We start from the raw sequence: 26,227 nt of genomic DNA on the forward strand, positions 1-26,227 counted from the left end.
TCCTACCTTCACTTTCTACTTTGCCCAAACTCTCTAAGAATTTCTACAGAAGCCCACAACTCACCTTACTGTCGTAGTACTTCTCTCGTTTGTCAGTGAGGATGGAGCGAATGACGTTGCCTGAATATTCGATCACCATCTCACCTGCATCGATATTCCTTTTGCAGAACAGACCCCGGCCATGGATGGGAGACCTAAAAAAAAAAAAAAAAAAGCAAAAAAAAAAAAAAAAAAAAAAGCAACAAGGTAAGCAAGTACTGTGGACGATACAAGCAAAGCGCAGAAACACAAGACTGTAAACACTAAGGGAAACAGATTATGCATTACAGGGATCCCTGCCGTATCACTACCCTTGTATAACATAATGCTACAAAGGACAAAGCTAGGTCTCTCCTGCCTGCCCTTAAGCACGTGCCTTAGCTATTACCAAGGTAAGCCAGCAAGCAGTAAGTACTTTGTGCTCAGGATTACTTTTCAAATATTTAACTTGGGCAGGGAGAAGGAGGGAAAAATCCCAAACCTGCATTTTCCCCTCAATTTTATAGTCTGACTTCATAGAGGATTTTCAGTTTTCACCTTCCTCTGCCCCAGAGATCATGGTACCAGAGCAAAACAGTACCTGTAGACACCAACTGCTTCCTTGGAGGTCTTCTTCAAGTGTCGGAAGCGCATGGGCATTGGCAGATCCATACTAGTCGCCCTCCTAGAACACAGAGATGCTGCTAAGCGATGACCTTTAATGGAGGGTCTGTGCCATGTATTATCTGGGATACTTCCCAAGATGCAATAGTTTAGACACTGCAACACTGCAGCCCACTGAGAACAAAATCAAAATTAATTCAGTGGGCTTAAATATATGTAAAAGATCACTTCCTCCCTTTCCTGCCCAAATTCTCATCAGGTTGTTTTACATTAGTGAGGAAAAGAAACATTCAAAGGAAGACTGGCCTGGTAGTCACCTTCAGCTATCAGCTCTCTTGCTATTGTAGGAGTCTTCATTGTATTTGCTAGCACTCTGTAACTTTCAGATTTTAAACACCACCTCAAAGAATGCAATATGTAATAACTAAGGCCAATCAGGTCATTTTAGCACCACAGCATTATTCTCCCCTTTTAACCTTTAAACCCTGCTGCATACCGGGCTGATTTCAGCTGTACTTCTTCCTCTTCCTCATCATTTGGGTTGTATTCTGGGGGCTGTCGGTGTTTAGAAGCCAAGAAATTAAACATATCGAATGCAGATTTCCTGCAATTTAAAAAGACCAAAGGAAGTTTGTTTTACTGACTGAAACTACACTTGTGGTTGCCAGAAGTTTGGTGTTTTGGGTTTTTTTTTTTTACTGCTTTACACCTTCACCGGTCTGTCCTCTCTTAAAGCTTCTTTGCATCAGGCTAACAACTAACAGTTTCCGAGAACTGTGAATGAAAGCACCAGCCAGACAAGCTTTGTTAAACAAAGCAACAGCAAAATGCAGGCTCCTGCTAACATTTCTTTCTGACTGAGAGCTTCTAGCACTGCAGAGATTTGTTTCTGTCCTGGTTTCAGCCGGAACAGTTGATTTTCTCCTTAGTAGCTGGTACAGTGCTGTGTTTTGGATTTGGTGTGGCAGTGTTGATAGTACACTGCTGGTTTTAGTATAAATGTTACTTAACAACAATTAAGTCAAGGACTTTTCAGTTTCTCAAGTCCTGCCAGCAAGAAGGCTGGAGTGGCATGAGAAATCATGAGGGGACACAGCCAGGACAGCTGACCTGAAATAGCCAAAGAGGTATTCCATACCATAGAATGTCACGCTGAATATATAAACTGGGTGGGTGGGGAGGGGTTGACCAGGGCCTTGTGATCGCTGCTGGGGCACTGGCTGGGCATTGGCCAGTGGGTGGTAAGCAATTGTCTTGTGCATCAGGTTTTTTCCTCTCTTCCCTTCGGATTTCACTCCTCTCCTCTTCTCCCCCCTAATATTACTACTGCTACTACTACTACTACTTTATTATTATCATCATCATCATTATTATCATTTTGGGGTTTTTTCCTATTTTAATTATTAAATTGTTCTTATCTCAACCCTTGAGTTTTACATTCCTTTTCAATTCTCTTTCACATCCCTTGGCAGGGGCTGGAGTGAGAGAGTGGCTGCATGGAATTTAGTTTCCGGCTGGGGTTAAACCGTAAGTTGCTTATGCTCTGCCACAGAGTCGGATTGATGGATAATCAATCGAGTAAATGGGCTGTTAACCTTAACAATGACAAAGCTCACACTTGCCTCAGGTGGACTTCAGCCCTAGCAGAGCCATGTGGATTCAGAGGAGGTTCATTGGCCTCCTCTGGCTTATGAAATCTGAACTTGTAGTTGTGGCAGTGCTTTGCTCCGTACAGTTGCTCTATCAGGAACACAACAGTGTCGTGGATAATCCCCAGCATCCTCAAACCATTCACACCTGGACCAAGAGAAGGAGCACAACAAACGCAAACTGACTGCAGACTCTGAGCAAGAGAACACAGCAGCTTGTTACATACAACCTGTGTGCTAGCCTGCAACTGTCACAGCAGCACTGTATTAGCTAGGTCATTCCACATAAGAGTTTTAAATAATTTCATCAGGAAGAAATTATCCTGCATAAAGCAGTCAGCAGCTGAACTGAAACTCTTAAGACTCTGCTGAACCCACAGAGAGATCTGTTTGCAGACAGAACAGAGTTTAGCACCGGACATTACCTGCAAAAGATAGCTGTTTCAGGCGGGCATTAGAACGGGCTTCTTGAACTTTGTCAGTCAGTGACTTCCAGGCATCTGCAGTCACACAAACAGAAGACAAGATAGAGAGAGAGTATCCGGGCGCTGGGCAGCGAGGACTGCCGAAACAGGTGCCTTGCTATGCCTGTTATTTTGCTGCATCTTATCAGGTTTCCAGTGAAACAATACTGTTGGTAGAGTTCTACGTACATGTGCAGTATGCTGTTTTCCAACAAATACTCATATTTAAATAAACTAACTGGAGAATGTGAAGTTTGCATCCTTTCCTGGGCCATAAATTAAGATCCTTAGATCCAATTGCTCCCATCCTCTCCAAAATTCACTTTGGCAAAGAGGGAAGTAAGAATCTTCAGCAGCTCGTCTGGAGGACAGTCTAGATAACCAGTGCGGATGAGAAAGTAGGGTATTTCTTGACAAAATATGGTTCGACACCATTGGTCAATTGATAAAACAAAAATAGGACAATGATATATATATTCATTGAATATATTCTATTGAAAAAAATTAAAATCAATACAATCCAGACATTGTTAGGAACTAGGATTGTTCTAGGGCTGTAAATCAAGGTTTGGTCTTTTTTTTTTTCTAATTCCATTAAAAAGGCAAGTAAGAGATCCTCAGAAGTCAACGTCACTTCTAGCAAGGCAAGGTAAAACCAGTACAGCCAAAAATGCACAGTTCTCACCTTCAATGCTTTCTGCGCAGATTTGAAAGCCATCATCACTAGAGATCTCAAAAACCAAACCTTTCTTTGGTTTCTTCTCACCAAGACACTCTTTTCTTTTTTGCTCTTGCTGAAGCCAAAACATAAGTGGGGAGCTGAAAGTGCTCTCTTCTTCCTCGAGAGCTTTTGAGCCTAGAAAAGAGAGAAGACGGCATGAAAATGGAAATTGAGTAGAATTATTCTTTTCCCACTGTTTTTTCCACAACTGAAAATTACTTACTAAACTTGCCTTTTGATGACCAGTAAATACATCCAAGAAAAAGAATCTAGACAGTGTTGTGTTAAGAGTGTGAAATCTCAAGTGCTGAAATTTTCACAAACTAAAAATAGAGACGTAACTATTTGTCTGCTATCTATTAATAGCAAACCAACACTTCCTCCTTTCATAGCAAGAATAACATGACTATTAGCTCCGAGATTTTTCTTCTGAGAGAACAAGACACACAAAACACAAAACTTCAGGGTACTAATTTCCTAGGCCTGGAGAGTCCCAAGGCTCAGTGCTTTTGAAGAAGCAACATACCTTTATTTTCTTGCTCATTTGTTGAGTTCTGTGTTGATTGAGATTCTGGGAGGACCATTGTTTGCCTTGGGAGGGAAGGAATTTAACATGGAGAAAAATATTTAACAACCTGCCTCATTTCCTTACCAGCCCTGAACAGCTGCCTATAAAATCCTGAAAACTAGACAGATTTGAGAACCTTTTTCCAGATCAAATGTTCTAACATCAGTTCAATCCAAAACAAACAAACAAAAAGATTCTACTCAGTGGCATCTATTTTTGAGGCATCTATCAGTCTGTGGGTAGCAGTCTTAAGTCAATACAGTATGTGACCTGTTCTTTGTATTAGCCCTGTTCAGTAGCAAGGCGGATGCTAACATGATCGGTCAACACTGTGTGCATAGTCGTCTTCTCAGCAAGCACTAAGCTTCCCAGAGCTACGCATAACTTGATTTAAAAAATGGCTCCATATTGCAACTAAATGTAACAGCTCATTCCAGACTGAAAGCTCCCAAGATATTTTAGCTATCAAACTAAGATTTCTTGCATTCTTGGTATAAATGTCCTTAAGCTCAAGCGAGCAGAACCTGACAGAGAGATCTGTTTAATGCTTACCCTGCAGACTGGCCACACTGTTTATGCGATGGCTGATCTACACTTGCTGCATCCTGCGTATCTGCCTTCACAGCAGGAGTCCTGGAACAAAAAGATTTAGGAACATTCAAAATACCTGCCAAGCCATATGTGCCATAAGTGAAACTGCAAAGTAGCAACAGATCCACCAGGAGCTGCCATGAGTGATTCAGCAGTTCAGGAGAACTACAGAAGTAGTAACAACTGCTCCTATGATATGAGGAACCAGATCACGCTTCTAGCATCACATCAGAATTGAGACTTGCGCTTCAAGAGGAAGAAGGAGCATGAATGAATCCGGGTGCATAAGAAATATGTCTGAGCAATCAGTGAGCTCAGGAGTTAAGAGGTACGTGGCAGAACGTGGACACAGCTACAGAAAACTTTCACAGCTTAAAACAAATTGGCAAGTATCAGCAACACAGAAAAAGTTATTTTGAAAGGTTAAGCTGTCTAAAAAGTTTTGGATCAACGGTTTAAGAACCAGATTTATCAGAGGACATTAAGATGATCAAGGAATTACACAAGCGATGTGCAGTATTTCTCAGTTACCAGAAGACAGATTTTACATTCTTTTAGCACCAGCAATTATTTTGGAGTGCTCTCATGCAGCCAGGATTGAAAGCCAGTGGTGCAATGTGCCTAACTGCTGGCAGCACGATACTAAGACAGAGCCCTGGACTACACCCATAAAACTGCCTAGCTTTGCCTCTCAAACCACAGACCAGCAGCAATTCTCTCTACAGATCTGTGTTTGAAAGAGTCAATTCAAATGTCATTTTAAGTTAAGGTCTGGAAAGTAATCCTCTACTGTGAGACAAGCGCATGCTCTGCTGCTCTGACAGAGCGCGCAAGATTCTCCCTGCTCCCCCAGTTCCTTTGCAGCCTCTCTTGCCTGTAGGGACAAAGGAGGAGGGAAGAGGGGTAAGAATAAACCACACACCAGAGAGGGACTAAGAAACTGGCATGCAGTTTGAACTCTGTAACCTAAATGACCAAGGCAACACCATAATGGCACTTCACTCTGGTACCTTAGTATGCTACTAATAGTACAACTACAACTTCTAGTGCACTTCACACATCAACAATATAAAGGAATAGAAGTCATCACCCTTTTGAGTGCCATTTGCTCTATTGATATCTCTAAAACACGCCTTAATTTGCCAGAGCTGTCAACAGTGAATAACATCCTCATAAGCCTGATCCCGAAAGCCTTGAGTTTTTCATCCCTCCCTTTCCAGAGGTAAAAGTTCTATTAACTCCTTTACGCATCTACTTCCGACTAGTAGCTGAGGTCTTCACCTCAGAAATCATCAAGAAGAAAATTTGCTGTGGAAATTAGTGCAAGATTCTCTCTTGCACTGCTACAAAGTCTCAGAGATGAGCAAAATCAAACATCCCCCTTACCCTGTAGTCGAGACCTGGGGTACAGCAAGGGCTCCTCTCTCAGGAGTGTGTGCTTCAGAGGAACCGGTCCAGTGAGAAGTTTTGTGCTTCTTTCCATTCCCTTTGTCTAACGATGGCTGAATGCGTTTGATTTTCGGCTTCATTTTCGTGGGACCCAGCACAGAGCTACTTGCAGACTGTTGACCTGATGATGGGGAGCCTCCAGGAGATGCTGAACTGGCATGCATCAATGACGAGGAAGCCTTGTTTTGTTCAAGTCCGGTATTATTGGGGATATCAACCAGCTGTGGAAAGCTCGACAACTGTGTTGTTGCTGAAGCTGTGCCAAGGTCTAGCTGGGAGGAAGCAACGCCAGTTTTGCTGGCTAAGAGTTGTGTCATATGCTGAAGCTGGTAAGAGCCTTCTGGGTCAGCAGACGACGGAGCAACCGTCATGCCCATTGTCTGTGCTGAAGGCAGAACACATATGCTTGATGCAGCTGTCATTGCTGCCGTAGATGGAGTTTGGGATGCTCCTAGCTGTGAAAACATCCCAGAACTTGGTGGTAAAGTCATGTGCTGCTCCTGAAGACCAAGGCTCTGCTGACTAGCTTTGATCAGGAGGTTGCTTATTGAACCAAGGTCCCCTAATAATCCAGGGCTAGTTAATGTTACCGAACTTTGTCCCAAAACATGACTAGGAACTGATCCACCAGTGGTAGGGGCTGCAGTGGCCTGCATGGATACGACATTCAGCACCGAGGAACTTGATGCCAGGCCTGATACAGGCCCCGCTGGGAGCTGACTGGCATCTGGCCCAATAACACTGGGAGATGTGCCGACTGCAGTAGTGGTCCCAGCTTGTGGAAGCAAAGACGTCTGCTCAAAATACATGACCCCGGACTTGGACCTTTTGATAATATTGGGGACAGTTCTGTGGGATGTCGAATTTGCAATGGTTCCCAAATCCAGTGGGTGGTTGGAGATTTGTGAAGGAGCAAAATTAATTAAGGTCATGTTGGAGACCATATCAGGAGGAGCTATAGCAGAAGGGGTTCCAGAGGGAGCCAGTTTCTTATTCTTCCGTGACTGCAGACGAGATATGGGCCGTTTCTTGCCCAGGGCAGCAGCTGGAGTAGAAGCAGCGGTACCAAGGTCTGTCCTCTGACTAGCTTCAGACACTAAGAGCTGAGGATCAGGGGGTGGCTGGACACCAATCAGAAGACCTGGCGAAGGGCTGCCAATGTTTGGTGGGAAGCCAGTCTGAGCAGCCGTGGAGAAGGGATGTATGTGCTGGTGATGGGACATGGGCAGCAGCCCCTTGCTCGCGGGAGGGAATAATGACTGAGATGAGGGCAAGCTCGGATTTAACCCCGTGGTCAGTGTCAGCCCGCTCCCCATGGGCCCCAGCACTGAAGTGTTGCTCTCCATTACACTCTGTGCAGAGCTAACAGAAGGCGTTAACTGTATCTTTTGAGTAACACCATTGGGAAGGGTTTGGAGGACATACAGCGGCTGCATGTTTTGATTGACTACCAGAAGTTTTTCTGCAGCTGGCTTGAGGTGGGGCGGTGTTGTCTGCACCGCAGCGTTGGAGATCTGCGAGGGGCCAGGGCTGTCTGTGGAGTTTGGCACGTATTTCTGGCTCTGGAGGGGAACGGTGGGCGATACTGGCACCTGGATACCTGGAGTCCCGCTGTTTCTTGTTAAATCCTGGTTGCTGCCATGCCCTTGCTCAACGGGGCCACAGGGTGGGCTGGCTATATGCTCTGCATCTATGTGACCCTGGATGAAGTGATCGGGAGTCATGTGTCCTTCAGGGCTCGGGTCTACTCCTGGACTCAGGAGCGCTGTTTCGCCTTCCCCCGATGCAGATTTTTCTGTGACTGTCACCCTCTTTTCCCCAGACTCCGTGGAAGGCAAGGCAAGCATCGACCGTTCTCCCGAGGAAGAGAGCGAAGACTCTGAGATGACAGCGAGCCTGTTGTGATTCTGGCTGGGCACCGTAGGGCTGCGAGTGGTCAGAACAGAGAGATCAGAAGGAAGCTCCAGCGGCAATTCAAACTGCTCCTCCGCTGATATGGAGGAAGAGACGCTGCTATCCACTGGCTCAGTGGTTGGCAGCTGCTGGGAGAACACCTCAAACAAGCCCATATCCTTGCCACGGTTGCTGTCAAGACCTAAACCTTCCCCAAGCGTGAGAAGTTCAGATGATGAGGACTCTGGACTTTCTCCCAGTGCCTGCATAGATGGTGTGTTCTTTAGTACAAAGTCCATGATGTCAGAAGGGAGGATGTTGCCACAGTCATCACTGTTGTTATTGTCAGAGTCTGATTTCAGAAGTTCTGTGTTAAAAGTGTCCAGTAAGTTCTTGTCGGAAGGCGTGCTTGCGTGAGCTCTGCGGCCCGTTTCCAACGAGCTCAGCTGAGCTTCCAGTGAATCCTGACCCTGTGCTTTAACCCTGCTCACAGGATGGCAGTTATCTATCTTCGGGTCAGTTTTGTGGATGGCGGAGCTCTTGGTGACTTGTACTTTCTCTCCAGCTTCTTCACTTCTATCTAGCTTTAAATTCTCTGTTCCATTTTCTTTACTGCTCCTTTTAGTTACCTGACTGACTTTTCTTGTTGTTGCCGTGACACTTGTATCACTTTCAGTGCCATCATCCACACCATCTAGCTGTGAGATTTTTGGAAGATCACACTGCTCCTCCTCCCTGAATAAGTTATGGGATGCAAGCCTCTCCTCCGTATTCGAGGAAACCACCGTTCTAGTGAAGTTATAGTAGTATAGGTCATCTTCATCTGATGTGCTCAAGTCATCTGCACCATCCACTTGTCCTTCTGCAGACCGCTTCCCTCGCTTCTTTCCAGTTGAGTTACTGTAGAAGGGAATGTCTTCCTCTCCATAAGACCTCACGCCATACAGAGGAGTCAATCCAAAGAACATATTGGATCTGGCCCGAGCACTCCTCCGTGGATACCTCCGTTTGTAGGAGCCTTCCTCTTGAGCTTTAGCTCCTCCATCCTGGAGCATCAAGTTGTTATCCTGAACAGGCAGACTTTCATATGCATTATTCTGAGATTCCTGTGCTGATGCTTCATTTGGACTTCTCTGAACTACAGGGTTATCTTCTGGGCTTTCTGAAGTTGAGGAGGGCTCTGCCAAAGCAGTCAGTTCTGTCCCTGCAGACTGAGGCTCAGCATCGCTTTCCTGCTGTGCATTTTTAGATTGGGTTTCACTTTCCATCTTGAGAGGAGTCAGAGTGACTTTAACGGTGCGTTTTCTAGGTGCCTGAGATTCCTTAGAGGCTGCTTCAATCTGCACTGCAGAACCTTTAGACAGCCCTTGCGAAGGTGGAGACTTCTCACCAGCTTTTTCAGCAGCAATATTATTACACAACCTCTGGCTAATTGGTTCAACTGCCAAACCCTGATTACCAAACTCTGGCTTCAGGTTTCCTTCATCACTGCCTACTGCTTGACTTGAATCTGGAAGAGATTTTAGGCAATGCTTCTCTTTAAAACTGTCTTTCATTACCTTTTTCCCCTTCTGACGCCTGTCTCTAGAGGCAGAAACTACTGGCTCACTTGCTACAGGAGATCTGCTATTTACTCCAGCAGACTTCAAGGCCTTCGCATCCATCTCATCAACCGCAGCTGTTTTCTCTGGCTGTACAGGTTCCACATGCTGATCTCTGTCTTTCCTTGGGCCTCTCTGATGCAATGGTGGAAAGGATATTGCTTCTTTGGAAGAAAATGATCCTGAACATTCTTGTAAGGTTCCTATTTTAACATTAATTTCCGTAACTGATGAACTGGTTGGTTGAGCAGACATTTTGGAGTTTCCTCCAGAAGCAAAACCATGAGCTGAATAATCCGGGTCCTTTGAGGTCAGTGTTTTAATTTTCTCTCCCTTAGAAGGCACACATTTGGCTATCAAATCTGAACTGCCAGAATGTTTTCCTTCTGTACACTGAGACGCATCCAGCTGGTAAGTTTTACTTCCGCTTGTAGCTGCTGTTTTCTGGGAGCCTGAACTGCTAGAGCAACTCTGAACTGGAGCACTTGGTGTACCTGCATTCACTGACCCCACAAAGCGGTCTGTACTTTTGATGCTTGGCTCATGTTCTGAGGAGGACCCTGTGTTGGAAACAGAAGATGCACTGTGCCTGGAGTAAGTGTTCCCAGCTCGTATAGGGGAAATCATCCGGAGTTTTGATTGCTGCTGTGACAAGGAAGAGGTGCTATGTCTCCTAGAACCAATGCTCTTAAGTCCAGAGGATAGTAAAGGATCTCCTACTGTTACTATTTCATGGGTCACTGGGGTAGGGCTTCCTGAGAAAATAAGGCAAGAAAGACCATCAAGCGATCTGAAACCTTCACAACTAACACACACCCAATTCCTTCACACAAAACAAGAAAATAAAAAGCATAACCTTTCAGGCAAATAGCATTAATATAAAGATGATACTTGAGATAGGCATTAAAAACCTGATACTGTCAGTCAGTATTCACAATGTAGAGTTGACAAGTTTGTATCTCAGGGTTTTGCACCTCAAATTTAGATGTGAATTGTCAACACTGGTTTGAAACAAAACATGACTCATTCATACAGAAACAGTAGCTGAATTACAATACCAGATTTCTGGTTCTCTCTGGAAAAATATGAGATGATTAAATCCCTAAACTTATATTACAGCTCTTCTGTATTACTGCCATTATATTGGTCAAACACTGCTTTCTTCCTCACAGGGAAATTTTTTGTTTCAATTGTACATTTCTTGACAGGCCACCTCTACTGTATGTTTTCAAAACTTTCCTTCCCTCAAACCTACAGCCATTTAACTTTTTTCTCTGGAAACAGAAAACTAAACACCATCTCTGAACAAAGTCAACAAATACATGAACAAAACAAAAAATATTTCCAAAACAAACAACCCCCCCCAAAAAAAAACCCCAAAACCCACCACCCACAAAAATCAAAATTGACAACTTTAAATACCTGCAGAGGGTAATGGCCTAGAGCCGGGAGACCTCTGTGTGGATGGGTAACTTGGTGTCCTGATCCTGGGACCCTTTGAGACCACTGGATAGTAACAGGAACTAGAGGTCTGAGAATGCAAGGGATTATCTGGTGATGGTGGGTTTACAATTTCAGGTGTATTTCGGCTGTCTTTAGATAGAGTTTCTGTTGTATAAAAGAGAAACAGTGTAAGCCATCACTGAATCCTAAAAGCTATGATCTGATAAAAGTCTATATTGCTATCAGGTTTCACTTGAAGAATTGGTGTATTTGTTAAATAAATACAAAGTCAAAGACTACTGCTTCCCTGCCATCAGATGTCTGGCTGCTTCTAAGAACATTTTCAGATCCTTGCAGCAATACAGTAACCCTCAACTTACAGATGAAATTCCATTATATTTTGATAAAGTTTAAGATTTTATGTTGACAACTATTAGAAATGTTTTAAAAGTTTCCCGCAGCCTCACCTCCCAGGAAATGAAAAGGATAGGCTTGATTATTATTTTCTTTTTAAACTCACCTATGGATACAGAGAAAGCAATTTGGAATTACAGAAGCAGCACAATTCTACTATTCAACACTGCATTTAAAAATCCCCATATTACATCCCAGCACTGACACCTGAAGTGTTATCACTAGAAAAATCTCAGATCTGTAGACTAGAAAGCATTACTACAGTAGTTTTTGTTTGGTTCAAGTTTTCAAAGTTACTGGCACACTAAGGAGCTTAGCTTTTTTTAAATCTTAAGATTCTGTAACATGATTTGGAAAACAAGTGGCTTGTAGTCCAAATTGGTTTAGGAGACACAAGTCCCAGCCTACTTGGCTTTCTGGTAAGGATACACTCCTGCAAAACCATGTCGAGAATATACTTTAAGAAAGTCTATAAAAGGTTACCTGTAAGGGGCATGGGGCTATGTGCAATTGTTCTGTTATCATCATGCTCTACAGTGCTATTGATGTCAGGTTCTATGACCGCAGGTCGGCACTCCATGATCTTGCAGGTATACACACAGCGCTTCCTGGCATCCGTTGTGCTCCAGTACACCCTGGAGCACCTGGAAGACAATTCAAACATAAAAAAATTTACTCAACAGCTGAGTGAACTCCAGCATTCCTACTTTAAGTATTCAGTTTCTCAAAATTGCATGGGACAAAGGCTCCCTGGCACAACATGCTGCACATCTAGCTGAATCACAAGATTCCTGAACTGCCTATGAAAACCACAATCAATTTTTAAATACGTTACCTCAGCACTCGTTTGGGATCTAACATGCTAAGACACCTAATTTTGAAACAGCTTATACTCACTGATAGCCAATGGGAAACAACTTATCTTCACAGTCTGAGAGATCATTCAGAATTCCTAAACAGTCTATTGTCATTGAACCTGAGCAGAAAAAGAAACAGAAAAGTTCTGTGAACCAGATTCCAGCACCAAAAGGTGGATCAAGTGTCCAGAGACTAGAACTCACCAATCATCATGTGGATATTCTCGGGTTCCAAACCACTAAGAAATTTTCTTCTCAAACTGATCCCTTCAAAATCCACAAAAACTCTTCTAAGAACTTCAAACCCATTCTCAGGAACCACCTGGAACAAGAATGCACAAAACAACTTGTTAATTTTGAAGGAACTACCACACATACACTACATCTTACTCGATCCTCAGTTTAGTTTTTGAACTACCACAGAGAAGCCAAACTTCCCCTTGCCAGTTGTATCACTGACTTCTCAACAACACTGCTGTACAGCCCTCATTAGCAAAGAACACGTTCAACATTAAGCCCTAAAAAGTGCTCACAGCTACAGGCTACCCCCACCTTCAGACAAGGCAGGGTGTGAAAGAAGAATCTCACCTCTCCTTTGATCAAGTCCCGATGCCTCTGGCAGTAAACTTTCTTATCATCCAAAAAGACACAGTTCTTGGCGCGCGAGCACATAAAATGATAGTTACTTGTACAGGAAGTGAGGCAGCAGCCTACTGTGGCCCCCGACTTCTGGCAGAACTCACACCTCTACAAAAGCCAAAAAAAAAAAGGTTAAAAATTAATCTCTTCTAAAACCAGGCTGCCATTAGAGTTGTCAGTTGGGTTTCCTGCCCCACCGCCCCACCCCCCAACAAAAGCTGAGAGTAATGCCTGACCTCCCACTTCACTGCTGTAACGTTTCACTACTGTGACTCAACATGCACAATAGAGACACAGAGGAGGTGGTGAAAGGAAGAAGGATCCCTCACGCAGAACAACTTCTGCATTTGCAGACTGCTTCCTCCAGGCCTTGGACTTTCTTGCTTTTACACTATATCCAAGTGTCCTACTTGCAAGCTTCACTGATTAATAAATACATCAACTATTTCTCCTGCACAGAGTATTCCCCACGCGGGCAGCTTACTGCTGGCTAAGAGCAGGCTGATTCCACTGCTTCCGCTGTAGTGCTTCCACTATTGAGACAGGTGTTGGGCTTTAACTCAGAGTTTGGTTGTGCTTTAGATATTTCCCATTTTTAAAAACAGGTGGCGACTACAGATATGGCATCAATTGCTTAAGATATAGCACTGGCAATTGAAGACCTTTTGAGACAAACACAACTCCTATTCTCCTGCTACAAGTTGCTTTTGGTCTTCATAATATTTCTGAACTGAGCAAGGATAAAATAAACTTTCAAATATCTTCAGTCACTTCTATTACAAATAGTGGGGAAAAAATACGCAAGGACAGGACAGAGAAGAACACACCCACCCACCCACCAGGAATCTTTTAGCTAGGTTCCTGTCTTGGTTCTGTGTAAATCCAGGTGAAGTTTTAACAAAGTATTCTTTACATATACGCACCAGTTGTTTTCCCCTGATCACAGCCATGTGCACGTTTTTCAGAGAACCATCGTCATCTTCAAATACTTCTGCTGACCACAAAGCACAGTTCACATGTGTCCATTCGTTTTGGCCAATGTAGAGAAGACGTCCAGCATCCTAAAGAATGGAAGGAAACATTCTTTTCAAATGTTCCACAAGACACAGCAATGCAGAAAACGCACCCAGCCTATCCACAGAACCAAATCTGTAATACTGCTTAAATCTGCTCTGATAGAGATGGGTACATGCCACATACTCACATTAGCACTGTCATCACCGTATTTCAGGCACAATGCGCACTGCCTATTGTCCTCTACATCCGGTGGTGGGTTAAGTTCAGGACTATCCTCTCTGCTTCTGTCAGAGCCTTGTAATTAAAAGAGAGAATATTGTTTATTCTTGAAAGTCAGGGGGGGGAAAATTCAGCTGGAAAGACTGTCAGTAAGTGAACAGGGTAGAAGATCCAAACAGCAGCCTGAAGTTTTCAATAGCTGGCTTGTAAAGCAAGGAAAAGCACCCGTCAGCCTCTACACAGCCCACCGTTCTGGGAAAAAAAAAAAAAAAAAGGCAGGTGCAAAATATTTCTGGGCACAAGCTCAGCTCAGAAGCATCTCATATGCAACAGCCTCTGAATGATTTCAGGTCACCACAGGTCTCCACAATTCTTCAGTTGCATACAGAATTAATACCACCCTCTCTTTATTACTAGGAGGCTTGGAATGAAGCAATCTGGGTTTGGGACCAATACTGCTCCAATCTGTTTTCTTACTAGAGATAGGTGGCGTAGGAGGATGTAGAGGAGTTGGTGAATCTGGCTCTCCAGGCCCTTTGGGTTTTGGAGCTGGAATGATTTTCTTCATCAGAGGGGGCTGTTCAGTGCAGTTGTTCTCTTCACGCTCCTGCCACTGAGCATAATTATGGTCAAGCGAAGGAGGCAGCACTGCATTCGGCAACATACCACTGCTGAAATGCAACAAGGAATCAGCTGTCAGACCTCACTGCACCAGAGGACCTTGTGCCCCCTCTACCAGCACTACTGACAGTCAGTATACAACAACTCCTCACTTAATTATTTACAGCCCACACATGCTCTTGATAGTCACTTACATTGTAAGATTTGTGATGTGGCTTGTCTGTTTCTTTCGAGGGTAACAGACACAGGAGGGCCACACCAAACAGAAGTGAGGAGGAGAGGGGGAAGGAAGGACAGGACTGACAAGCTGACACACAATATACCTAGTTCTAAATAATGTTTTTGGTTACTCTGCTTTAGAACTAGGAAGTGTATGCAAAACCTGGGAATGGGATTAGTGTTTAACTTCTTAAAGCAAAAAAAGGAAAAGAAAGAAGTAGAACAGAAAACTCAACCCCACAAACAAGCTCTCTTGATACTTTTTGCTTGGACAGCTGGCAAACTGCAGGGTGTCACAGTCAGACCCAGAACAATTACTTACTTGCTTGTTACTTTATTTGGCTCCCAAAATCTGGACTTTTTTACACTGAACCATGGAAAAACACGCTCCATTTGCTGAAGGAAAACAACATTCCATTAGAAATGTTATACAACATACCCCAAAACTCAAAGAGGTTCAAGCAAGATCTACTGTAAATGCAGAACTAGTAAGATTTCATTAACATCAACAATTCTGACAATGTATTATTTTATTCCTGGAAATAACCAAGCAATGGTAAGCACGATGGACCGTTCGGATTCCAACAGCAACAAGCAGTGGTATGATACCAAGCAGATTTCAAAATAACTGTAGTCCAGCTCACCCGAATAAAGAAGGACTTGACCATGCTATTCGCTTTCTTAACTTCCGGCTGCCCTCCATCAGAATTGATGGCTGCTTGAATTATCTTCACTATATCATCACTAAAATCCAACTATAAGAAAACCACAAAACGTCACGTTACCAAGTGTCTCTTGTACAGCTATACCATCCACTGATCTCTTTTAAGGCATCAAGTGAGCATCTGGATGACTAGAAGTCTGAACCAGAGCATCGACTTAAAAGCAGAAAAAGAATTTGGCTGTAAAGAAGCAAGCAACCCTGTGCATTTGCAAACTGTCTGGCGGAACTGCTACACCCGCAGCTGTTCACTTCTTCCTTCTACCTGGAGTTGGCTGTTGACTGATTTTAAAAATCGGCCAGGCTAGCTACTTCACCAGGATTTGGTCAAAATCTGGCAATGGTGCACTTGCCTAGCACTTTGCAATATACAGACTTCTTGAAAATTACAGGCTCTGTAGGGAAAAAAAAAGAGGAAAAGTCTGCTCCCTACAAAAGGAATTAATTCGGTTAATGTTAGCATTTTGTGTAAGTGACCCCTAAAGAAATCATCCCTCCATACATGAATTTATAGCTTCCAGATAACCAACTACGATCGGTGTTATTTGGCTAGGCCTTCAGTTAGAATCTGCATATGAAGGATGACCTATCCTGTTTCCATCAACATAAATGTCTGACTAAGAGCAAAAGGGCGTTAACCAAGTATCCCTGCTGGTTAAAGCGCACCATCCAACAGTGTAAATTACACATCTTTGGACCAGTGTTAACACAAACACTAGCCAGAATTATTTTTAGCAGCATGTTAACCTGTTTCCTTGCTCATAAAGAAAAGGCTTAGGCATGGTCAGTTATAAACACCACAGGTCATAAAGCAATACATAGGATCTATTATTATAGTGGAACACAAACTCTGACATACCACTGAAGTGTAACCTCCTTGATCCATTTTTCTTTTCACTCCTTCCAAATCCAGAGGTTGTTGCTCCTCCTGTTTACTGACTTCTGTTAGGATAGGAGGATCAGGACCCTCAGGAGAGCTTCTGGATGGGATACTCTCTTCTGTCTCGGGATTTAAATCAGGCGGTTTTGCTGCCTATTAACATCAGCAACCAGACAGAGGGACATTGGCTTTTGAAGTGTGACTGCTACTCATGATATACTCCCATGCTCATTCACGGGCCCAGAGATTCTCACTAACATAAAAGAGAGGTCTGAACTCATGTCCAGAACGTAGGGACAAAAACGAAAAGTTCTTAACCAGCTTTCTGCTGCTGATCTGTAAGGCACACAGGAGAGCAGAGTGATCAGCTGTAAGGAACAAACTCATTTTTCAGAGTTCTTATTTCTGAATATATGTATTTTGAGACTTAAATTCTGTTCTTCTGTCAAAAAAGCACCTTTACCATCACAAAGCTAAATCCTCCCATTCCTTGAAGAACTTCACCCTATTTTTCCTTTTAGCCTCACCCAGCTGTACCACAGACACCCACTTCTTTGTTTCCACAGGAACAAATACAAGAAAAACAAAAATCACAGTATGTGTTGTTCTAAGTACAATCAAGACACTTTTGCAGTATGACACGCAGCAAATACCACAATTCAACCGAATGCCAGGTAACACTTCAGGCCAAAACATATTAATGAGATGCAAGGCTCCAACTTACCTGTCGATACCGCAGCAAGTGGCTAGTAGTTCTAGAATTCAACAGGGCTGTTAAAACCTGCTTTAAAGAAACCTGCAGCTCCTTTTCCAGTGCCAGGCGCCACTCTGCAGGATGCTGCTCTGTACAGTTAATGCAGGTGTATGCTACACTCTCAGGCAAGTTAGAGAGTATCTCATACATTTCATCTGGAAACACAAAACAAAACCAAAAACACCAATCTGAACGACTTTACTGAAGGATGGATACAGGGGAAAAGCCCTACTTTGCACTTCCCGTCTAACAGAAACACTTTTCATGTAACAAAAGCCTCTTGTGCAACTAACTAGTGGAGTGATACTGCATCTGAGGCAAGTCCTATGCTTGCAGGATGTCACTGACATTAGTACTGGTCTAGCTGTAGCCATTCCACAGGTATTTTTCAGGTAGATCACAACAGGTGAGGGTGTTAACGTAACACTCCGGTGGAAAGGTCTGGAACTCGATGTTTTGCCCTACTCACTGCCCCACATTCTTTAAGTATGGAGGCGATAAGGGTTTGCCTTACCTGAAAGGTTTTCACACTTGGAGTGGACCCAGCGGTCGCATTTCCCACACTGCATCATCTTGCTCTCATAGTCATCATCATCATAGCATTTGTCACAGAGAGGACAAAAATTTCCTGTGAATGAGACATGATTTTTATCAGAAGTTTGGTTTACATGCACACACACACCTTAAAGGCTACATGGTTACTTAATAGTGTGCTAAGAAAGCAGCTCTCGGAAGCCCCACCAGTAAGCTGCCAATGCAGTTATGCCTACTTTTACAACACTGCAAACAATGGCCACAAAAATAACCCCCTTGGAGGACCACTGATTACTCCAGAATTCTGTTACTGGGTACCTGTTTTTTGGGGGTGGTGAGAACAACAGAATACTATATGCAATTAGCTTTATGGAGTAAAACAGAAGGACAAAGATGACATACAGGCAAGAAAACAGATAGAACAGTCAAGATTTTTTTATCCTGAGATCTTTCCCCAGTGTGATCCTCCTAGGTTCAAAGGTGTCATATACAGTAACCGACACCATGAAGGACCAACCACTTTACAATAGGAATTTTGTTGCTTTTAAGTCAGGAGTCCTTTAAACTGTCTTTTTCTCAACTGCTACTTGAAACCCTGGGCCAACAGGCACGTAATAATTGCTTCATACAGTATAGTGTTTAAAATCTGGAAGCCTCTAACTCTGAGGTTATTTTTGTTAGCTACTCTTAAAAATCTAAGAACCTGGCTTTCCTACAGGAACTTTTACACATGCTTTCATGCTTGATCCTAACACCAGCTTTCACTCTGGTTTGTACCGTGACAAGCTCACCTGCTGTGCAGGCCCACTGTTCATGCTACACTGACGCTGTCTAATTCAAAACTGAGCATCTGAAGAGGCTCTTGCTGTCAAGAATCACAACTTTATGTACCTTTAGCAAAGAGTTTGGCACAATCATGACACAGCGAGAAGTCATGAGACCACTGTGCATCCCACCCTTTGCCCGGTGTTGTCGATCCACAGCTCTTGCAGCGAACACATTTGGTACATATCTGGAAAAGGAATGTGTTTGGCAACAGTTATTTGCTTTTATTCACTGGCTTCTGTGCTTTAGTCCTAATGATACATTTGACAGTTTTTCATATTTAACAAGCGCAGAGAGCTTATATGACAGAATAAGGGGTTTCAAATACCAAAGCTTTCACTAAAAAGAAAAGAGCTCCCTCCCTTTATGGCAAGTTGGCGACAACACAACAAGAAAAAAAACCCTGAAAATAAATCACAGTATAGTTTTTCCTGTCCTTCTTATTTGCACCGAATAAAATACCACCCCTCCCTTTGCATAAGAAACAGAGTATGTAGTAGTGGCATTTCTTCTGACTTAAAACATGTAGTCTTATTTTAATAGTTTTTCAACTCTGAGGATATCATAGTAGAAAATGCCTAAAAACTATTAGTACCAAATACACTAGAGGTATTGGCTTAGAACAAAAACTTGAAAGACACAAACCAGTGCTTTAATCCAAACTGTCCCTCAATACCAATATCAACTGGTAAGTTTGTTGATGAGGTGGATGCTTCCATTCTGGAGAGCTCCTTCTACATTCTGGGACTATGATCAGAAGAGTTACTATAACTAAAAAAGGTGTAATCTCTTTAAAAATCCTGCTTGTTCAGAACCTTATCAACAACCCACCTCGTTATCTATTTCCAAATGTACCTTCCAACACCATAGGCACCCCACCTTGAAAAACTAAGTGATTGCATCAGACCATGTAATCTGCAGAGCTCTGGCCCAGAGCACTAGGATCAGTCCGCAAGTGAATTGCCCCAAAAAAGAAATCAAAATCCCTCACCCAAACTTTCTTTTTCTTGGTGGGTTTTGTTGGGTAGTTTGGGCCCAGGCACTCGGGGTGATAGCTGTTTCGGCACTTGTTACACTCCAGCAACTGCTACAAGAATAAGGGGAAAAAAGCATTGGAACAGAGACCCTTCAAAAGGATGCAAAATCCTTGACATTTTGGTTTTACGCTGGATACCAAGAGGGGCCAAGAGGAAGAAGCTGCAACAAAGCAACTCGAGAGGTATTCTCCCCAGCGCACAGTGGCGCTTGCACAGAGACCCTGCGCTTCCCCACTCCCTGGCACGGTGCTCCGGAGCTGGAGGAGCCCTGAGAGTGGCACAGGGGTGCCTGCTAGGTCTCCCGGCGGTTTGGGGGTACCTTGGTGGCCTGGTGCTGTCTCCCACACACGTGGCAGAACTTGCAGCGACGGCAGCACCAGTTTTCCAGCTGGTCCTCCAGGGGCCGCTCGCTCTCCTCTAAGCAGAACTTGTGGAAAGGCTCACAACAGACCTGACAATACACAAACTGCAAGGGGGGAGAGGGAGGTTTTAGCAAGGCAGAAGCTGCTCCGGATTCCCAAACAAGCCCCCTCGTGCTCAGAACTACTTTGAATTATGCTTTACAGCTGACAGAACAAGGATTTCTACTGGTATGTTTTAGTAGGGAAATTGCACACATGCTTCGGATAACCCAAATAAATGCTCATCTACCCAGGCTAGGCATCTAGCAGCAAAGAGGTGCCGGGTACCTGTTACCCAAGTACTGGCAAAGGCCTATGGGGCTCTTCAGGATCTCCCTCCCTCACTGTAACACAAGCCAACCGCTTGTGAAGAAATAGTGCAGAAGGAAGGGACATGCAGAGAAAAGAAAGACAGCTCTCCCTCCAGTCAGCTCAGGCAACCCATTAGAAAGTCTCCTCGTTTCTGTGTATGCCCTGCAAGGCTGATCATACTAGGAAAAGAATCGTCCTCAGGGCATGTACACCGCAGGCTCACAGGGGACATCTGAATCATTGAGCAACCTGACTGGGAAGGGGAGGGCTCCATGCCCCACTGGACCCTCACGGTCCTTCAAGTGCACAGATGTTCACATGAAGAACTTAACCCCCTCTTCCCTGATCACTATTCACTCGTCATAGCCAAGCCTTTTCTAGAGTGCTAGCATCACCTTCCCAGGGCAGCTGGCTTGAAGATGTTGAGAAGGCACCTATCTATACCTGGAAAGCCATTTAAACCCTCTTAATCCAGCTGTTTATGCAGCACCAGAATCTTTCCAGTCACATTGCAGTAAGGGTTTGCAGCTCTCCGCAGATACAGACACACCTGGGAAAGTCCATGCTGCCTAAAGCCCTTTGACTTTACCAGGCAGCTTTTCTTATTTCAAGTTAAAAGAGAGCAGAGCCCCTGCTTCACATCAAATTGGGGATTCCAAATTAACAGGAGACATGGGTGCGCTCAGATATGCTATTCTTTATGTCTAATACAGTTTGTCTCCAAAGCAAGCACCGCAGAAGTTTCCAAACTGATTTTAAACACCTTGCATTTTAGCATCCTGGGACAAATTTTGGGAAGGACAGATATACAGGTCTTATTTTAATTTCTTCTGGATTAAGGTCATGATGTTTTTTATTCATTTATTTTGTTAACAATACGGTGCTGTAAGTCAGTCATCACAGCAGAATACAATGCTTTACCTCCACATGTCCACTGCTGGCACAGAGAAAACAGACCACCCTGGGAGTAATAGGTACCGAGGTGACGATGCCTAACCCACCCATCTCCCAAACATTCTCCACTTCACAGTCCTCCTGAAAGTACAAAAGGATACATCACCATGCAGAATAAGGCAATACAACATCAGTACAAAGTGCTCACACTGACTGCTGCTTTATACATTCTGTGCCTGCAATTAAGCGCTCTCAAACTGAAACCAGTTCAACTTCTACCTCAGTCTACTTTATAGTATATATTGGAATAGTCACATCTTGGTGCTGCTCTTGCCAAGAGAGCTCAATAATACAATAGCCTTCCTTCTATGGAAAGCAAGCCTAAAGAACAAGACAAAGTTTTTTCACGATTGCACAATTATTACTAAAAGTGAAATTTCAGAATTATACTTTATTAAAGCTCCATAGTTGTATAAAACACTTCAGAGATCTCACTATAATCTCCAATATCAACACTTATAGATGGACTGAAAAATTATTATTAGGAAAATATTCATTTTTATTATTTCAACACTGTTGTTCAAAAAAGTACATGATTTGTCATTTAAAAACCCCAGATATACCCCAAATGTTGTGAATTACAAGTTACTAACATTTTCCCCAAATCTTGTTGGCTCAAGTTGTGGTAAGGTTTTATAGTTCCATCTTAATGGAATAATTCTTCATAAACCTCAAATTCTTGCTCATCCTCACACATTGACAGTTAAGGTTTTAAAGCTTTAAGTGTCTCTTCATCCAGTACTCTAATTATAAGAAAAAAAAAAAAAAAAGGCATGACAAGCTTCTAAAAACGAACTGAGTGACTTGTCAGGAAGGCTCCTATTTGCAGTTCTCTCTGAATGGTACCAGACACACAACCTTAGAAGTCACTGCCAGCACTCTTGAGGGACTCTAGTTCCAGTGTTTAGAGCCAGGTAACATTCAAATACTTAAAACATTTTGTCCTCTACCTTGAAATCCACTCGGATTCTGTGGACTCCATCTGTAGGTGGCTTTTGCTTGGAACTGCTTCCGTTAGTCAGAGTACTGAGCAAATTCAGCGTGCTGCTTTCTGGCTTGCTTATAGGAGGGGGCTTTTCCTAGTCAAGTAAAGGAGCCTGCATTAATCCCAAACATTAAAACTTAACCAGTAATTACATTAAATGCCATAGATAATTCACAGACAAAACCCCCAAACCATCACAGGATTAATGAGTGTGTAAAAGCCACAAGAAAGTAAGTGTTCTGCTAAACCATTTCTTAAGAGCGTTCCACACACATTAACATTTTAATTCAATTCGCTGCATTCTCCTCTAACATCACAATGTGCTCTCACATCAGAGCACTGGTTTTTATTTTGCTGCAGTGGGGCAGCTCTGGATGTAATTAGTCCCTATGCACTTCTCTCTTAGATTTAAGGTGATTCTTTGTTTGGGTTTTGTTTTTTTTAATAATGGAGTTGTTTCTGAGATGAAGGTACCTCCATTTTTAATGGAAAAGCTAGCCTCCACCTCACAATGTACATGTCTTAACAGAACAAGTTAACATCTGAACCGAATCTTAGGCATATGCCAGGTACTTTGGTATCCACATACTGCCACAAGGAAAAAACCTAACTACTCTAAGTACAACAGAAAAAAAAACCCACAAACAAAAATCTGCAAAAGGGTTAAGTAATACAGTTCTACTTTCTAGACAGACAGAAATTCCAGGTTCTTGAAATTTACTGACTGTGTACAAAAAACAGTATTCACCTTTTCTTTTGGTTTCTGTTTCACAGGGAAAGTTGGACGGGGAGCAATTTTTTTCTGTTTGCTTTGTTCTGTGCCTAGGAAGGGGGGAAAAATTATGAGTATTTCAAGTAACTAACAGCCACCTGTAGAGAAGAAAAGGGAAAAAAATCAGCTGGGTAATGTGTGAGGAATTTCAGACTAGAGTCGTTCCACCCTGTTCTGTGACTGCACCTCACCAACTAGGACTTGAGCAGTCTCCTCGAGGCATGACCAGGAGAGCTTGCCGTGCTAAAAATCTGTTGTGGGTACAAAGCCACAGAAGTCCCGGAGCTGCCTTGCCAGACACTGTTCATGCTGTTCTGTACTACGTGCAACAGTGGACTATGTTTTTGTAGTAAAAGATTACATCCTTCTTGTTTCACATTCAGACTATCAACAGTCCACATACTTAATATTGAAAATATACTTCAAGACTACATGACTAACAATCACAGCAATGATGTCCATCTTTCTCCCTGCCCCAACGTACACTGTAGTTCAACAGAAAAAAAGCCAGTTCTAAGCAAAATTTCCAAAAGAAGCTGCTGTAACTTCACCAGATCAGAAAACATTGATCAGTTTTAAAATCCAACAGTTTTTAGCAGTATTCGTATTGTTACTTAACATGACTCAAGCATACTGAGGATAAACAGTCCCATTTACCTATTTCTGGCTGGGGAGTCTTTTTCTTATGCTCAGAAGTGGTAAGTTTAGGTGCTTCTTTTTTCAAAGGTCCTGAGCTTGGTGGCTGAGAAGGAGGGAGCTGTACTGGCTGGGACGTCTGCTTGCCAGTCTTTCTGGTACTGGATGCAGGGACCTGTTTGGGCTCTGATGCTGGAATGGAGGAATTTCCATCCTCATGTTTTTCCTCAACGGGCTTACGAGCAGGCTCACTGCTCTTCTTTACAGCATTGTCTTCCCTTGATACGGCAGTCTGAGGAGCTTGTTTCTGTCCAGAGTCCAACTGGTTCTTTCCAGAATGGCTTTCTTTCTTTTCATTTGTCTTCGATTTCTTCTCTTTCTTTTTTGCAGCTAGGAAGAAGAAGCATCAATAAAACAACACAGACAAAAACGGTGCAACTTCAAATGATTTGCTGCTTTTTTAAAACCAGGAAACAGAGACACTTTGATGTCAGAATTTTGTCATTCTGTCATACAAAAGGAAAAACGGTACTCAGAAAAATAAAGCATTTTGTCAGTAAAATTAATGCACTTGGCATATGTGTTCTAATACCTCGGGCCTCTATTCTGACAGAGCAATAAGCAAGACCCTTGTGTAGTAAAGCAGATTCAGAGCTTAACTGCGCAAAAGGAGAAAGCAGACTTTGTGTGGCGAAGTTTGGGGAGTTCAAGGCAGCCACCTGATCACTGTAAAACTAACATGCAAACCTCCAGAGCTCCAGTACCAAGAATGCAGGCATCTAACAGAACACATACGATGGCTCACTTAAGCCTTCTGTCAGAGACAAGGAGGCTGTGAGACTCCCTGGGTCACTCAGGAGCACGCAAATCTCTGAGAAACACTTCACCTGAAGGGCAGAAGGGAGAGTGACCAGCCACCATCATCATCTCCCTACAAAAGGCAGGAAAAACTACAAGCTCAGTGCTGAAAGAGACAGCCACTGTTAGGGAGTACAGATGCTGTCCATACTAACGGCTCTCCTGCAACTTCCACCTGACATCAGCAGAACAGTCAGGCTCCCTGTTAACGTTTGGTTGCAGATGAACCTTTTGTAAGCTCAGTGTAGCCACAACAGCACAAAGAACAAAATTTAAGAGATGAAAACTCGTCTCTTGTGCTATACTCGAGCCAAGTCTTTCAGCCTACCTTTAGCTTGCTTCTGAAGATACGCTTTTGAAGGCATCCATTGTAGATTCTGACATTTCCTCATTCTAAAAGGAAAGAGCATGTTGTGAAGTCAGAAAAAAAATGCAGACGTTAATAGGACAGTCTGTAAATATTCAACAGGAGACACTGAAAAAAAAACATTATCAAGACACCTACTACCTTTTTCCAATCAATTTTCTCCCTTTCGTATTTCTTCAGATACATACAAGAAACTTCTTACCTTCCTCTGTATTATCCTGTTTGTTTTCCATACTCTCAACACAATTGTGCCGTAAATAAAAATGCTTATGTAAAAACACTGCCTCACCAGTAACCCCCCCTATCAATTTCATTTCTTAGGTTTGAGATATATTAGAATACTTCCAAGAGCTCTAAGAAACCACAAACTCTCTCAGCTGTAGGTTTCATGTAATCCAGACTGAGGCCATTTCAGACAAAAGTAGTTACTCTTGGAGTGCAATCGGATTAGGTGACTGGGCTTTCCTATTTTCCTGTTTGGCATACGATGTCTCCTATAGGCTGGGCTAAGCTTTGTTTCTGCCTTCATTCTTGTAGCAGGGCCTGTGATTTTGAAACCTAGCCTAAGGCCTGGGCAAAGCTGCGAAGAGCGAGACCACTTACAGACTGTAGTCTGCAGAGTGTTTTCAAGCAGATGAGCACTACACAGCAATTCCCACACCCATGCTTTATAAATAGCTTTCATACCACAACACTTTATTGGTGCCACTTCACTCGCTGCCTTTTCAGACAGATGATCTGCCTAGTAAAATCAATTTAATGCAGCAATTGAAAGCGAAAGGTTCTGGCTAAACAATACGTATAAAAAACAATAGGAAAGATCAAGGAAGAGTGGCGTTTCTTAATGACATCCAGAGACATCTTTGTTAGATGAAGTGTATACACACCAGATAAGTATCACCTCAAAAACACAAGCTCTTCAGTAATGCAGTTTAGGAAAACAAGAGATAAATATCTAGGTATACATCACTTTCCTTGCAAAAAAACAGTTTCATGAAAGCCACTGGTCTCATAGCAAATGCTTTTCAATGCTATGCCAGTCTCATCAAACCGGGGAGAATAAACCAGAAACAAACTTCAGGAAAAGGGCTTGTTACAAACACACCTCACATCAGGATTGTGACTCAAACTCTTCACAGTCCCCCACTATGATCTGGCCTCAGCCCAGGGCAAACTCACTCAAA

At 43.1% G+C, this 26,227-nt stretch overlaps 1 protein-coding gene across 3 annotated transcripts in view; it reads right to left on the reverse strand.

The window, feature by feature from the left end:
• Nucleotides 1–26,227, reverse strand: part of KMT2A (lysine methyltransferase 2A) — a 51,228-nt gene that overhangs the window by 4,785 nt on the left and 20,216 nt on the right. For 2 of the 3 annotated variants that reach the window (XM_080366884.1, XM_080366882.1), the window contains 30 exons: nucleotides 25,005–25,069; nucleotides 23,840–24,208; nucleotides 23,159–23,232; nucleotides 22,376–22,504; nucleotides 21,393–21,506; nucleotides 20,078–20,224; nucleotides 19,713–19,808; nucleotides 18,788–18,908; nucleotides 17,877–17,990; nucleotides 17,333–17,517; nucleotides 16,588–16,761; nucleotides 15,652–15,762; nucleotides 15,330–15,403; nucleotides 14,645–14,838; nucleotides 14,136–14,242; nucleotides 13,855–13,992; nucleotides 12,881–13,039; nucleotides 12,497–12,614; nucleotides 12,333–12,411; nucleotides 11,919–12,079; nucleotides 11,001–11,186; nucleotides 6,022–10,333; nucleotides 4,597–4,677; nucleotides 4,003–4,067; nucleotides 3,441–3,611; nucleotides 2,717–2,791; nucleotides 2,265–2,439; nucleotides 1,139–1,246; nucleotides 620–703; nucleotides 65–194 (listed from right to left, as the gene is read on the reverse strand). In XM_080366884.1, the coding sequence (XP_080223010.1) occupies nucleotides 65–194; nucleotides 620–703; nucleotides 1,139–1,246; nucleotides 2,265–2,439; nucleotides 2,717–2,791; nucleotides 3,441–3,611; nucleotides 4,003–4,067; nucleotides 4,597–4,677; nucleotides 6,022–10,333; nucleotides 11,001–11,186; nucleotides 11,919–12,079; nucleotides 12,333–12,411; nucleotides 12,497–12,614; nucleotides 12,881–13,039; nucleotides 13,855–13,992; nucleotides 14,136–14,242; nucleotides 14,645–14,838; nucleotides 15,330–15,403; nucleotides 15,652–15,762; nucleotides 16,588–16,761; nucleotides 17,333–17,517; nucleotides 17,877–17,990; nucleotides 18,788–18,908; nucleotides 19,713–19,808; nucleotides 20,078–20,224; nucleotides 21,393–21,506; nucleotides 22,376–22,504; nucleotides 23,159–23,232; nucleotides 23,840–24,208; nucleotides 25,005–25,069 (8,116 nt within the window). The remainder of the gene's footprint in view (nucleotides 1–64; nucleotides 195–619; nucleotides 704–1,138; nucleotides 1,247–2,264; nucleotides 2,440–2,716; nucleotides 2,792–3,440; nucleotides 3,612–4,002; nucleotides 4,068–4,596; nucleotides 4,678–6,021; nucleotides 10,334–11,000; nucleotides 11,187–11,918; nucleotides 12,080–12,332; nucleotides 12,412–12,496; nucleotides 12,615–12,880; nucleotides 13,040–13,854; nucleotides 13,993–14,135; nucleotides 14,243–14,644; nucleotides 14,839–15,329; nucleotides 15,404–15,651; nucleotides 15,763–16,587; nucleotides 16,762–17,332; nucleotides 17,518–17,876; nucleotides 17,991–18,787; nucleotides 18,909–19,712; nucleotides 19,809–20,077; nucleotides 20,225–21,392; nucleotides 21,507–22,375; nucleotides 22,505–23,158; nucleotides 23,233–23,839; nucleotides 24,209–25,004; nucleotides 25,070–26,227) is intronic. The other variant, XM_080366883.1, reaches the window with a different exon arrangement.

This window comes from Falco punctatus (assembly GCF_963210335.1).
Source record: "Falco punctatus genome assembly, chromosome: 16".
Classification (NCBI taxonomy): Eukaryota; Metazoa; Chordata; class Aves; order Falconiformes; family Falconidae; genus Falco; species Falco punctatus.